This window comes from Salvia hispanica, chromosome 4 (genome assembly GCF_029641045.1).
Source record: "Salvia hispanica isolate PSC_SH4W2 chromosome 4, Shi_PSC_v1, whole genome shotgun sequence".
Classification (NCBI taxonomy): domain Eukaryota; kingdom Viridiplantae; phylum Streptophyta; class Magnoliopsida; order Lamiales; family Lamiaceae; genus Salvia; species Salvia hispanica.
In genome coordinates this window covers 21,994,403-22,009,581 of record NC_142695.1, presented here as the reverse complement: position 1 = coordinate 22,009,581, position 15,179 = coordinate 21,994,403, and the positions used below count along the sequence as shown (strand labels likewise).

At 35.6% G+C, this 15,179-nt stretch overlaps 2 protein-coding genes across 2 annotated transcripts; both read right to left on the bottom strand.

The window, feature by feature from the left end:
* Window positions 1–3,534: 3,534 nt before the first annotated feature.
* On the bottom strand, window positions 3,535–4,505 carry LOC125196712 (uncharacterized). The gene has a single exon (XM_048095326.2). It carries the CDS (start codon window positions 4,446–4,448, stop codon window positions 3,705–3,707), a length of 744 nt encoding a protein of 247 aa, XP_047951283.1. The 5' UTR covers window positions 4,449–4,505; the 3' UTR covers window positions 3,535–3,704.
* Window positions 4,506–9,517: 5,012 nt separating this feature from the next.
* Window positions 9,518–12,904, bottom strand: HEME2 (Uroporphyrinogen decarboxylase). Its single transcript, XM_048094198.2, has 6 exons — window positions 12,708–12,904; window positions 12,135–12,256; window positions 11,471–11,581; window positions 11,125–11,313; window positions 10,550–10,675; window positions 9,518–10,191 (listed from the first exon to the last, which is right to left on the bottom strand). The coding sequence occupies exons 1-6, from the start codon at window positions 12,805–12,807 to the stop codon at window positions 9,676–9,678; spliced, it is 1,164 nt and encodes a 387-aa protein (XP_047950155.1). The 5' UTR covers window positions 12,808–12,904; the 3' UTR covers window positions 9,518–9,675.
* Window positions 12,905–15,179: the final 2,275 nt, after the last annotated feature.

Here is a 15,179-nt window from a genome sequence, read left to right as displayed (position 1 = left end):
GTCTAGAGCACCAGAATATGGCTCAGGTCGCAACAGCGACTACACCGGGTAAAGGACCATATCTCAAAGGAAACCGAAGTAGTAACTAATCGTGGCGCTTTCCTCCGCTCTCGTCTCCTTCCCCTTTAAAGCTGATATGTGTTGTTGCGAATTGCTCAAGTTTGGTCTTCAACCTGATCAGGTCAGCCTACTTCTGCCTGTTTCACCTGCAATGACGCGGGTGAGTGGATCCGGTAAAAGCTCAGGCTAATCAAGCCGAGTGACTCCGACTCGAGTGAGGATAAATGAGAGGCTGAAAGGGATGCAACATCATTAAATACCTTAACCCACTAATACTATTTGATTAGTATAGGGAAGTAAGGATCGATCCCACAGAGATGATGCGTTTCGAATTGTTTGTGTGATACGGCTTGGGGCTTGGCTGCTCCCACTCTTTACTTTAGGAGTGGGTTAAGTATCTACTGGTGCGAAAAAGGAAAGAACTAATCTAAGCTAAACAACTAAACTACCTAACTGATCAACTCAGAAAACATTACTATAAAAAGAGAAACAGAATAAACGGGGTTGTCAAGCCCCAGCAAAACAGTACAAAAAGCAAATTAACTTTAACATAATCGTCTTCCTCAACAGATCAGCGTAAAGAAAATAGATCAGCAACAGATATGAAAAGTTGAAGAAGAGGAAACAGAACAAAACACATGAAACTTAAAATTACTCCTACGATCTAAGCTACGACAACGTAAAAACAAGGACTACGGCTAAAGCATGCAGAAACGAAAAGAAAGCGCGTAGATCTAAAAGGAAAACAAGGACTCGACATAAAACAACAGATCTAAGCTAAGACTCAAAAGAAAACATAAAATAGAAAGCAGATCTAAGCATTAAAACATAAAATAGCACGAAGCTAAGGAAACGAAAACAGAAACTTCACATTAACTAAAACAAAGCAGGAACGAGAGTCAATGAAACAAAACTACACTAAGAAAGCAGGAAATTGTTCATCACCCCTTCTCGGAGTGGAATAACAAAACAAAACCGTAAATTGTGCGAGGAAAGCAAGGTTAATAGCTAACTACCAGCTACTCTAGAAGGAACCAAGTGTGTGCGAGAGATTGAAAAGCTTGGAATTGAAGAGAACTTTGAGTTCAGCTCTGGAAGAGAGCTAGAAATCCTACCTACTCTAAAGAGAACCCCCCTAAACTACTAAGCAAGAAATGAAATGTGGGGGAACTCCCTTCTTTTAGTGTGCAAGGCTCCTTTATATAGGGAGGCGTAGGGCTCTGATCCCTAGGGTGCCACCCCCCTTGAAGTGACGCTTTTGCCCTTCACACCTTAGAGTGGAGTTCATAGTCTTCTCTCCAGCGCAAGGTTGGCTGGCTCCGGTTGGAATATGACTTGATCAGCTCAAAAGCAGCCTCTTTTCTCTTCTTTTTCGAACTTTTGCCTTCGCCCTCTGGAATGATGTGATCTTTGGTTTTCGGCGAAATCTACACACACCTGGCTAAAAAAGGGTCGTTAGTTTGCTGATTTCAATGCAGTTTTGCTATAAAACACATGCTTGAAACGAGCCTCATCAGTAACGAAAACTCAAAATCTCACCAATAGATCTCACTAAAACAGAGAATCATCGGTAGAAACAGAAGATCGAAGAAGATGACCGGCGATAACCGCCTCAATTGTAGAGAGAGTGAGAGAGAGAGAGAGAGAGAGAGAGAGAGAGAGAGAAGAGTGAATTGAATAAGAGTGAAACAGACGGCGCTTAACACTCATAACTAACACAACCCTACAATCAACGACTGGTGTTAGTGATCCCGGTGAAGGTGCGACGTGGCGTCCATCGGTGAGACCATGTAAGTAACGGGCTGGGGCAGGTAATGGGCTGCCCTCACCAAAGGTTGGGCCGCAACAATTAATTAAATCCGGACTAGCCCAATTCAATTAAATACATAAGCCCAAACCAATTAGTCCACAATATATTCAACAATAAGGATATACATAACAGAACCAATCCATAGGATTAGAGTAGAAAACAAATTGAAATTGATCTTCCAATTTTGGGTAGGGAAAACAAAAAAACTAAAATCATCTTTGTAATTTTCTTCAAAATTCACATGTGTCCTGTGTCCAGTTTCGGTAGGACACTCCAATTTTACTATTTATGCTCTAAAATTGGGAGTCATGTAAAAATACTTTCAGTTATAGTATATTTGATTGAGTTTAAATGAAAGATACTAGATAAAAATAGGGTGTTATAGTTTTCCTTAGGTTTTCTTGAGTTACACAATTGGAAAACGAAGATGGACAGAGAGATAATTATCTACTACTGGAGTTACTAACTGCTGGAATCAAAGGTGCATCATTGTGTTCTTTTTTTGTACAAAAAATGAATTTATTGTTGTATGTTTATGGTGTTTTGAGCCAATCATGAATTGGGCATTTAGTTATTAATTGTTTCCAGCAATCTACACAAAATGATTGATTAATTATTGTTTGTTACATATAGTATAATTCAAAAACATATAATATTGTTTGTTACGATGTGTAGTTGCATTCAATTCATAAGATTTTTATGAGATGAGATTTTTATTTCAATGAGTGAAGAAACAACTTAAATTTTACATTGAATGTGTTGGGGACTCATGTTCTTCCATTTTCAGTAAGGATTCATTTAATTTGGATCGAAACGACGAAAGAGTTTCATATCTTATTTACATTGATACATTATGATATTCGAAAAGATATTTTTTAGATTCCCTTGGTTGTATAAGCACTCTAGATGTTCCTTACTAGCATATACTCCGTATTATATATATATTTCATGTTAAATTACTAATTTAACATCAATTAAAAGAATGAACTCAAATTCATAAACCTTTATAACTTTATTCTCTTTATAATTCGTATTTTATGTTCAAGATTATGTATTTTTATATATTTAGTTTAATATAGTACTTCACCCGCCCCTGAAAATTTGCCACTTATTTTCATTTTCGTCCATTCTTAAAAATCTATCACCTTTCATTTTTTAACATATTTTGTAGTGGATCCCACATTCCACTAACTTATTCCAACTCACATTTTATTTTAAAACAAATATATAAAAGTCAGACTCATATGATATTAATTTTTTCAACGAATTTTCTATTACTTACATTGTTTAAAACTCGTGGTAGAGTCAAATGGTGATAAATTACAAGGGAGGGAAGGAGTAATAAAAGTATGTACTACTATGTAAGATTCTCCATTATTTGGTTATAAATGAGGCCTAATTTGAACACCATATTAAATGTTCTGTCATTTTAATCGGAAGTCCGAAAAAATCATCGAGATTTTTAAATTTTTTTTACTATTTGACAGTAAAAGAAGAAGATTTTACTGCAATGAAATTTAGAATAAAATAGTAAACATGGTGGCAGCAAAAAATAATACTGTAATCAATATCTCCGAAAAATTAAGAGTAGAGTTCCATAATAAGTGGATCATGTTTCCCATATAAAAACTGTAATTAATTAAGTAATTAGTTAACAATGTTAATTAGTTCATGACAAAATTACTGAACATCAAAGCACCACTCTACATCAACTGTTCACCAGATTAATTCAACAATAATCTAAATAGAACAGTAAAAAAAAAAATCAATACATGAAAAAATACAAAAATACAAAAAAAAAAAAATCTCATGTAAATGTAATGTAATGAATTCCCTAGCCCTCTAACTTCCCTCCTCTCCTCGCCGGAAAGAGCGGCGGCAGCGCCGTGCTCCTTGCCGCAGTGCAGATTGGAACATTAATCATCGGCCGAATCCTTATATTCACCGATCTCGTCCTCTCCAGCCCTTTTTTCACTTTGCTCGCCGCCTTATTACTGCCTCCTTTCTTCCTCTCCTCCTCGGCCGACGACGACGACGAAGACGAAGAAGAAGACGACGAAAGAGAGGGCGAGAGCGTGGAGGAGCGCTGCTTCTTGAGGCGGAGGAGCTCCTTCCACAGGACGGTGCATTTGGGAGGGCGCGGCGAGGGGTCGTCGTCGAGGAACCAGCTGATCCGGCGCTGGTCGTCGTCGGCGTTGACCGTCTGCGGCGGCGGCGGGGCGGCGGAGTCGGAGTCGTCGGTGGTTTTGAGGTTGAGCTTGTGGAGGGGCTGGGATTGCCAGAAGGGGAGGAGTTTGCCCTCGGAGAAGAGCTCGTCGGCGGTGATCATGTTGGGGTTGGCGTCGCCGGAGAGGAACTCGAAGTCGGCGGCGGTTCGGCTTATTGGGGTGTCCTTTTGGTCTCGGTCCTTGGGGGAGATGGAGATGAAGTTGGCGTCGTCGAGGAAGTCGGCCGAGAAGGAGATCCGGGCGGGGACGGGGGTCGGGTCGGTGAGGGGTTCGAGTGATACCATTGATGGCTGGTTGAGATGGAAGAAAGAGAGATGGAGTTTATAGTTTATGGGAAGGACAATGTGCATGAGGTTTATAAAGAGTGAACATGGGTTGAGTTGAGTCGAGAGATGTTCGTTTAACGCATTCTCATTATGATGATGTTTTCTTTAATGTCACTAAACTCATTTACAATAATATAGTACTCCCTAAATTGTAATGAAAGATGTACTAGAAAAATAGTACTAGAAAAAAGTTATGGAATGGGCTTTACGGTTCCAACCAACAAGATGTTGTAGTATTTCAAGTACAGTATTACCCGTCTTAGAAAAATATAGTTATCCCTCCGTCCCAAGCAAGATGACCCCTTTCTTGGGCGGCATGAGATTTTACGTAAATTTATTTTGTGTGTTGAGAGGAGAGAGTAAAGTAAGAGAGAAGGAATAAAGTAGAGATAAAGGTGTTTCCATATTAAGTAATGGGTCATCTTAATTGGGACAAACTAAAAAGGAAAGTGAGTCATCTTCAATGGAACGGAGGGAGTAACTTTTAAAATAACATGAATTTTAATACAAAATTGGTAAAATAAGATAGAGAAAAGAAATGAGTAAAGTAAGAGAGAGAAAGAGATAAGACAATGAAAATAGTGTTGATTATTTATGGGGTGTGCTACATAAATAGAAAGATTCAAAAAGTTTCTACTTTTAAGGAACGACTCAAAATGAAAATAGTTTCAATTTTTAAGGGACGGATATAGTATATTAAAATGATATTATCTATTTTGGGCTAAAACTTCACGAATTTATTCTTGAGAGTTGAGAAACTCTCCAAAAGGCATTATTACTAATAAAGTTGGAGTAGTACTTATATATTGTTGCAACTTGGTGAAATGTGGTTTGTATCCTAATGGTAATATTTCAGAGCACTTGTGAGTTATATACTTATTTTGTAGTTATGATACACATCCATTATTTTATCACAAGTTGCTCATTTACTAGCTAGAAAGTTTGCAGAAAGGAATTGAAGTACGAAGATTTTGATGAATACTGGTTGACCATTATGCCGAGTCTCATTGATTAGGTCTCACTTTTACTTTATCATTAGTCACTTGACACCCACAAATCATATAGAATTCAACAATATTACCGAGATAAAGATTATTTTGGAGTAATGTTTATTTATGGAGTAAAAATATTTTGGACGGTGAGAATAAAAATAGTTGGGTGGTCTGCTTAATCACAAACAAATGGACTGAGGTTGTTTAATGTGTTAGGGACAGCACATCGACACCTTGTGAGCTACAAGACAAAAAACCCTTTCAACAATTACCCCCTTTTAATTTCATTAAACATTATTATCCAGTAGTTTTATTCAAACATCTCCTTTTTTATTTTCACAATTACCACTATGTTTCACTCTTCTATATATAATATGATTTCATTTGATAAAATATCGATATTCGACTAGATATGTATTATAATTTGTATCATACCATCAATTAAGTATCCAATTGGAGTGTTTAATTGAAAATCTAATTACAAATTTATTACTCCATATCTTTATGTTTAGCTCAAAAGATAGAATACCATGTTATTTTTTGTATGGATTAAAATATTCTCAACAATAGGTATTTATCAAGTAATATGAGTGCCACTGATAAAATATTAAATCAATGGCAGTTAAAATGCCACCTACTTTTTCTACTAGTTTTAATTTAGTGGGTTAAGTTTAATTGTAGCTATAACTAATGATGAGCTTGAATTTACTTTTTTAAGTAAAGTTATTCAAATTAAAAACAATACTACTAGTACTAGATTGCCACAAACTTCTTACTGTTATGAATAAGTACTCCGTTTGTCCACTAATCCCATTGCTAACTTTTCTTCAATTTGACAAAATTATGGAGTATCATATAAAAAATCAGATATTTGGGGAAGAGTGAAATATACTCAGTAAGATTACAACGTGGATGACAATAAAGTGATGAAGCTAAGTCGGAGTAATTAATTAGGCCCCCACACTGATATATAGACAAACTATATTAAATAATTATTGTACTCCCTTATTGGTTAAAGCTGCATGGGAATTAATTTGAGCCATAATTCCCCTTGACCGGTAATTAATAAGCTGACATTTTTTAGATTGTTCCCGTTGTCGTATATAGTTATATCTCATCTATAAAGATACAATATTTACAAATATAATGAATATATTTAGGAAAAGAGAAAAAAATATTTTTAGTACATACAAAACATGAAGGGTCCTAATTTTGATAAATTGTTCACTCAAATATTCATAATGTGACTATGTTTGAATTTCTAACTTATAATAGAGGGTCCGAATTTTGATGGGGTGTATTGTGCTTAGTGGCAAGTGAATTATTAGACAAGGATTAGTCAGAGAAATTAGATTAGTCTTCTCTTAATCTACAAATAGAGATCATAATAACATGGGAGGAGTCTTAGGCATGTGATCACATGACACTAATTACAACCCATGTGAGACAGTGCATTTCCCAACTTAATCTGAAATTACGCAACTGCCCCCCAAAGATTTGCGTCTTTCACCCTCCGCGGAGGGCATTCTTGTCATTTCAAAGAGCCAAGATATCATTTTGTTTTGTTCTTGGAAAGCTTGCATTAAGAGGGTGTGGCTTATCTAGTTGAGACAGCTAATCTGACATTAGAGTAGTAAATCCTTTTTGAGGGTATAAATATTTTGTTGCAATTGGGATTAATATTTTAATGCACAGCCTAGATTATTGAGAATCTGCTACCCATCCTCCATTAGGTGTATTAGAAAGTGTCAATAATGGTGAAAATGTCCGAATGTACAAATATTTTTCAATTTTTTAATATTATACCTCGTGTAGTAGTAATGTACTATATAAATTATTAAAATTGATTGAATAAAATATTTGGTTCAGCTTGCAGCCAAACATAAGAATGAAAAAATAATACTATATTTTAAGAGTAATTGCACTATACATATAGAATGTTTCATTAATTAATATTTCAAATTAATACATAAATTTTTAAGTTTATATTAATTATACTACAAAAAGTTTCAAAATGTTTCAAATTAAAATATTTCTTCTTGTTTATTGTTATTAACTTTTTGTTTGATAATTTATTAACTTGAAATACTTAAAAACTTTTTGTATAATTTATGTAAACTAGTAAAATATTTTGTATCAATTTAAAACATTGATGAAACATTTTGTTTGTATGTATGATGTGATTACCCTACATTTTCCTAAGAATGCTTTATTGTTCTTAGAAAAAGAATGCTTGATTATGTACGTACTAATGCAGCAAGGAATTCGAGTTTGATTGAGATTCATTGAAATATTACATTTGAATGATTTATAGTAGTACTAGATTATTATTTGAAATATATGCATGCATCCAAATTTTGGCCGGTGCAAACGTCCCAAATATCCATATTAGGAAGATATTATTCACCTTTTAATTTGAGTCTTCAATACCTCATGTTTTTGCTTTTGGACTGTCCCAAAATCAATGTTTCAATGTTCAAGAAAATATTTAAAATATCTCAATGATTCAAAAGTTACAATTTTGTAACCAATGTTTTGTTACAAATATAAATGGTTTAGTATAAAGCTAGTACTACTACTTTTGATGGAACACTATCTAATACTTGTGAAATGTACATTTAAGGAGGATCTAAAACCATCTAACACTTTACATGTGTGGAAGTTTGAATACTACATAAAAGGGTGTTGGGTACTAATGAGAAAAGGAGCAAACACAAAATTAATAAACAAGTACTTAGATTTAAATAAGTGTGGAAAGATAGATTATGGGCACAAGTTAAGAGGAGAGCAGCAAACAAGGAGAAAAAGAACCCAAAAGCAAGAAAATAATCAATCAAATGTGGTGGGAATTGGGGGACCAATTTTAGGTGATGAATGTAAATGAATGTTCCGTTTATAACATTTAGTACTTGTATATGCATTATAATGTAATAAAGTGAATGTTCAAACTTCCAATAATTTCAATATATATAGACATTATATTTTCATTATTTAATCAACTCCACAATGAACAAGGTGCATTGAAATTCATGAATATTACTCCATACTGACTTAATCCTAAATGCATAAATATACTACCTCCATATTTGAAAAAATAAAAATTGAAATGACACGAGTTTTAATGCACAATTAATAAAGTAAGAGAAACGAATTGGTAAAATTAGAGAGATGAAGAGAAAATTGGATAAAATAAGAGAAATGAAGAGAAAAAGTAATTGAAGTAGTGTTAGTGGATTATAGAGTCCACTTCCTAACATAGAAAATTTAGAAAATTTATATTTTTAAGGAATATACCAAAACAAATTAGTTTCTATTTTTAAGAGACGGAGATAGCAATGCTAAAAAAAATTGTTTAGAAATTCCCCTTGTCCCATTTTCTCACTTTACATTATTAAACCTTCACAGGTAAATAATTTAAAAACACCCCCAAAGTTAGGTCAACATCCTTATGAGCCGATTATTCTTGGTGTATGAATGAATGGTCCAAACTAGGATTATTTAAAAACACACCTTCTGCATATACTTTTGCTATATGTAATTCTCAAAATATATTACTACCTCCGTCCTTGAAAAATTGAAACATTCGAAACAGCACCAGGTTTAATACACAAATAAAATAAGAGAGAAAAAATTGAAGTAAGAGAGAGGGAGAAAAATAGATAAAGTAAGAAAAAAGAAGAGAAAAACTAGAGAAAATAGTATTAATGGATTGTAGGGTCCACATCCTAAAATAGAAAGTTTCTATTTTTAAGGGACGACTCAAAATGGAAATAGTTTCTATTTTTGAGGGACAATCTAAAATGGAAATAGTTTATATTTTTAAGGGACAGTGGTAATAGATGATTGTATCTATACTTATAATAATAATAATAATAAAATACTCCCTCCGTCCAGACACATTGCTTATGACACATTGCTTAGCCGGCACATGATTTTAGGAGTTATTGGTTAAAGTGTTTAATTGGAGAGAGAAAAGATGGATGTAAGTATTAAAGTAGAGAGATAAAGAAAGATGAATATTTTAATAAGAGTGAGAAAAAGTGGTTGAGTGTATTAATTGGAGAGAGAGTTTCTAAAAAAAGAAATGTAGTTGAGACAAACTAAAAAGGAAAACATGTCATCTTAAGGGAGACGGAAGGAGTAAATATAAAGTGGCGTAATCCAACAATTACATATTCAAATTAAATATTTTAATCTTGAAGCTACCTCTAATACACCAATCAAAGGATTAACCCTACAAAAAAAACAGCAAAGATCTCCTAATATCTAAGGCTTTTAGCAACCTCAAAGAAATGAGCCACATTTTCTTCAGGTGTACCAACTACAATCCCATGTCCAAGATTCAATATATGCTTCCCTTTCCCAGCTTTCCTAACTGTGTCATTTATCCTCTCAGTGATGAAATCTTTCGATCCGAAAAGGACGCCTGGATCCACATTGCCCTGCACGGCCACGTCGGGGCCCAGGCGCCTCCTTCCTTCAGCCATGTCGACAGTCCAGTCCAAGCTCACAACGTCCACGCCCGTGAGGGGCAGCCTCTCGATCAAGCCACCAGAGCCACTTGCGTACAGGATCAGCGGGAGGTTCGGGTGGGTATGCTTCACCGTATCCACAATCTGCTTCAGGTATGGGAGGCTGAACTCCTCAAAATCAACGGGGCTGAGTTCCGTTGCCCACGAGTCAAAGATCTGAACGGCTTGTGCACCCTTGTCAGCTTGGTACTGGATGTACTTAGCCATGGACGTTGCGAACTTTTGAAGTAAAGCATGAAGGACCTAAACAAACATTCTATATTATGAGATGGAAAACGAAAAGATTCGCGAGATTCACAAAGACTAGCTATGTGGTATGTGTGGCGCACATAAAAGCTATGGCGTGGTTCAAATAAAAACTTCTTATTGTGAGAATTGAACCTATTAAGTAACGGACTAAACGCAGCAAATATCGCGAAGTAAGTTTATAGGTTCAGTGCAAAGTTCTCACAATAAGAAGTAGCTATTGAAGAAGTTTAGATACACAGATACACAGATACACACTATCATATACTTATTAAAGACACAAGGATATTATAGGTATTACCAAAATTTGTAAGAATACACAGAGTGATCGATATGGAGTTATCTAAACTCTTACCTTTGGCTCTGAGAAAGCCAATCTCTTTATCTTCGAGAAGTGTTTTGAGGAACCTCCTTCAACGCAATAAGAAGCCAGGGTGAACGGCGCCCCAACGAAACCAAGCACTGCTGCTTCATTGTTCACCTGACAATGATACAAATTTGTTGATGAAACAAGGCTATGAAACTGTTCTTAGTGCTCAAGGTAAGGAAATGTGCAACGGACACATAAATAATGGCCAAATATTGAGAGGAGAAACTACATATCTGATGAGAAAAAAGGCATGAACTGGAGAAGAAACCTACAGTACATATGTTCAGACAATTATAAACGAAGGAGTGACGTTGTAGCAACAGTATCTCGGCCATTACCATCTTCAGATTTTACTATACCCATTTAGATTTGACGGATTATCCTTAGGCAACCATATGTCATCCGAATGTTGACGAACAAAACTTCTAAATGATTCATGGAAAATGCATATTATAATGTATATAGAAGAGTCTTTAATAGAAACCAAGCATCAACTTATATTTTGCTCTACAACGTGCTACAAAAAATGAACAATAAATCAAGGTCGGGAATGGTCAGACCTCCTTGCGCAAGATAGTCAAAGCTTCTCCTACATATGGAACTGACTCATCAGGAGTGAATTCAATCACTTTCTCAACATCAGCAGCGCTGCTTATTGGATCAAATATGATGGGACCCTTGCCTTTCACTATGTCAAATGGAATATTCATACCGGTCAAAGGTGTCAGAATATCAGAGAATAAGATCACCTGCAATACATAAAAAAGATTACACGAATAGATATAGTGATTTCAGTATTAAAACAAGACACATCAAGAGACGAGGTTTGTTTCAATTTTTTTAAAAAAAATCAATGATTAGTAATACAGACGGTTTCACATTAGTTTATCGCGAAAGACGTCTCACCCCATCAGGTTTGAAAACTTTCCATGGCTGAAGAGAGATTTCCACCACAAGATCCACATTTTCTGATCTTTCACGGAAAGACGGATGCTTCTCACAGAGTTGTTGGTAACTCTATCAAAAACAATCAAACATTTTCCATTTCAGTATAACATATAAAGACTACTCAAAACAATAACAATCAAAATGAAAGAAGATTGCCTGCTTTCAAAACAACCAATTATGACAAACCGATGTGTCATAAATATGAACTAGTATTGATATTTTCAACAATATGTAACAAAAGAAGTTAGCTCTTTAACATTTGCATATAGCTTTAGATTCCAATCCCAGAGAATATGATAATCAAGGATACTACTTAGAATTCAGCAGTTACACTTGTTATATGCAGGTACCACACAAACTATCAGCCATATGCGAGAAGGGGGGAAGCATATTCACATGTTTACTACAATGTGCCATTCTGTTTTAGAACCTAAGGAGTTCTTACTCTCACATAACTCTAGTCAAACCACAACACCAGCCGAAAAGTTCTTTTCAAAATACGAAACTACATATTCCCTAGACACTACTCAAATTGAGAAACAATTCGCAACCAAAACAATAGCCGGCTTCTTAAGAAAGGCGGTGATAAATAAAAAGAGTTGCATCTGCCATATAAACCTGCCTTCATGTACCTCCCTGCTTGTCTCATAAGCCAAACAGGTGGCCTCTCCACTTCCTTCCCCCGCGCAGCGTTAAGCAACAATGGCTCGGTGGCATTTACAGCTTTTGGCTCAGCAACAGCCCCTACAAACACAGCATATGAACCCAGAAAAGGGTAAGAGTTTGCCTATTTTGAAAAACATCCACCAATAACAAGCACCGAAGCTCATGATCAAGAGCACAATGCAAGGGGTTCCCATAAAATTATAAACTCAAAATTGGGAGTAAAATGCTGGATAAGAGAAAACCAATCAATGTTTGCTACAATTGGATAAGAATTATGCCCAACAGCCCAAGAAATTGCAGTACAACAGAAACAACAGAATTGTCCTTCAAAATGCAAAAGCATAAAAATAGTAACTAGCCCATCATCAAGATTAAATCTTTATTATACTAGGTAGGAGTACAACATCAAATTCATCAAATCTCCACATTAAGAGGGAGAAAAAAAAAGTAAACGGTGGTCGTACAAGAAACATCACATCTTTCCCAAATTAATTCAAAAAGAAAAACACGAGAAGGGAAAAAGGATTACCTCCAAGAGAGCAAACGAACTTGGGTTTGTGATTAGAAAGAGAGGGGAAATTCAATTTAGTGGAAATCGAAGAAACTGAGCTGCTATAAATGCAAGCCATATATCCTAAGGAAGATCGCTCCAAAAAATGGAATGGGAAAATTTATCTGAGTGTGAGGGAGTCTCTGAAAAAGAAAAATGAAGGAGATGGGTTAACATTGACATAAGATTGGAGGATTGGAGATAAAAGAAAAGATAAGGGTACGCTATCTGGAAATCTAATCGCATCAGCGTCGTGCACTGGGTCCATCTCCTTCATGAATCATGCCAACCCAAAGTAGATAAAATTATTTTTTTCTTCTATTAATAAAAATGACACAAAATAACACAAGTAAATTGAATTTACAAGAGAATCTCAAAACATTCAACTATCTAAATTCAAATCCATAAAAATGTTGTCTACCCTATCACCAGTTAAGATAGCAAAATTTTAAATTTTTTATCAATAATTGCATTACTTAGTATTTTTAAATAATATATATATTGCATTCAATCGTAGAGTATAAAATATCCTATCCAAAACAATTAAAATCTTAATTTAAGCTAACATTAACTGAAATCAACTATAAATTCAAAGAAAATAATTTGTTTCTATCCCGAGGAATTCTTGCAACAACAAAGTCTCTACTTGACAAGAATGAATTGGGCATTAATAGGAAGAAGCCCTCTCAAATAGATATAAGCCCTCTCAAATAGATATTTTTTCTTTTGATCATATTTCGATTGTTAATACGATAGCTGAAGAGTAGTGTTTGTTTGTCAGAGTTTAATGGTCAGCGAAAGAGTGTTTAGAATTAATAAAGAAAATCATCGATCTAGAAAATCCTCTAGACACTGGGTCTAGGAACTCAGAGAACCTTGAGCTACCTGTCGTTGGGCACACAATCACTATCTTAACTCCCCCTTCAAAAAAAACCCTCAACCCGCTTTAGCTAAGAAAATTAGTACAGGGAAGCATGGATTGAATCCACAGAGATGAATGCGTAAGTAAACATGTTCAAAGACTCGGAAACTATTTTTGGCTGCTGCCACGCAATTTTTTGGGGTTGAGCTTTAATTCCTAGATTTGGTAAATGAAATATTCTACTCTAACAGCTAGATCTAGGCAGAGACGTAAAAACATGCATATTAACCGAAATAGAGCGATACAATTACTGGACTAAGCAGACTGCTTCCTAAGCTAACCTAGACCTGGGAAAAGCTAAACGTGGGGACCATTCACCAAAACAGCATAGTACGACTGAAAAGCTGCAAAATAACTAACTAAAGGACTAACTAATAGCGACATCATCTTCTCCAATATTTATCACGAAACAACCAGTTAAAACAGAGCAAAACGGGGATCGAAGCAAAGTAAACGAAATTAAACCGATAGAGATGAAGAACAGGTAAAACTAAAGCATATCTACTACTACTAGACGGAGCAAAGCAAGAATGCAGAACTTAAACAACTAAATCAAACGAAAACAAGCAGATCCATCCACGGGACGCTTAATCCACTCCGGATCCAAGCCATCCACAACAATCAAACATCATTTCCATCTCCGATCCTCACAAGTTTACGTAGATTCAACCGATCAACAACAAATTTCTCACAAACCAACTCCAAACTCAAATCAACCAACAATAATCAGCAAATCAAACCAACAACACCAACGAAACAAACGTAGCGACATCCATTGCAAAATATGAAGTATTCAACGATGATAACGAAACAGAGCCGAGCCTCGAACAACGAGGACTCGGCGAGTACGAGAAGTAAATAGAAAAGTAAAAGATAAGTGTTTCTTCGCCTCCGTAGAGACGGTGTTGCGACACTATCGAACTGAAATGTGAACCCCCGCACCAAATTCCCCGTGAGTGTGTGTGTAGAAAAGTGAAAACTAAGCTAAGAGCTGAAAAGTGATGATCCTCATGTCAAGCGCATGCTCTTATTTATAGCGGACAGAGCTTCTAGACTGTTCCTGCAATCTCCATTTTGCCCTCTGATTTGATGCTCCTCAGTCTATTGGCTCTTCCTTCTTTCCGCTTAATTTTCCCGCTAGCTTCTTCTCCCCGACAATCTTCATTCTCTTCCTAGGGCTAGCGGTTTCTCTACACACCTAGCTTATAAAACGTTGTTAAACCCATGAAATCACATAATTTTACCCCATAACCAATGCATGAAATTAGCCTTATCAATAGCCTAGAATGAATTTTCTCAAAAACGGGATATAAGTATCTGTGGAGATCAGTTTGCAGAGGATCCATCACAGAATGACTTTTTTACCCTTGCCACAAACCGATTCCCCTTAAGAATGATTGGGGCTACTTTCGTCATTTCTGTTAAGAAATGATCGCTCTCTCTTTTCGAATCTGAGGAAAATCACACACACTGAACAATGAACATCATATCAATTATGTTTGTGGGCCATACCTCCCTCAAATTTCATT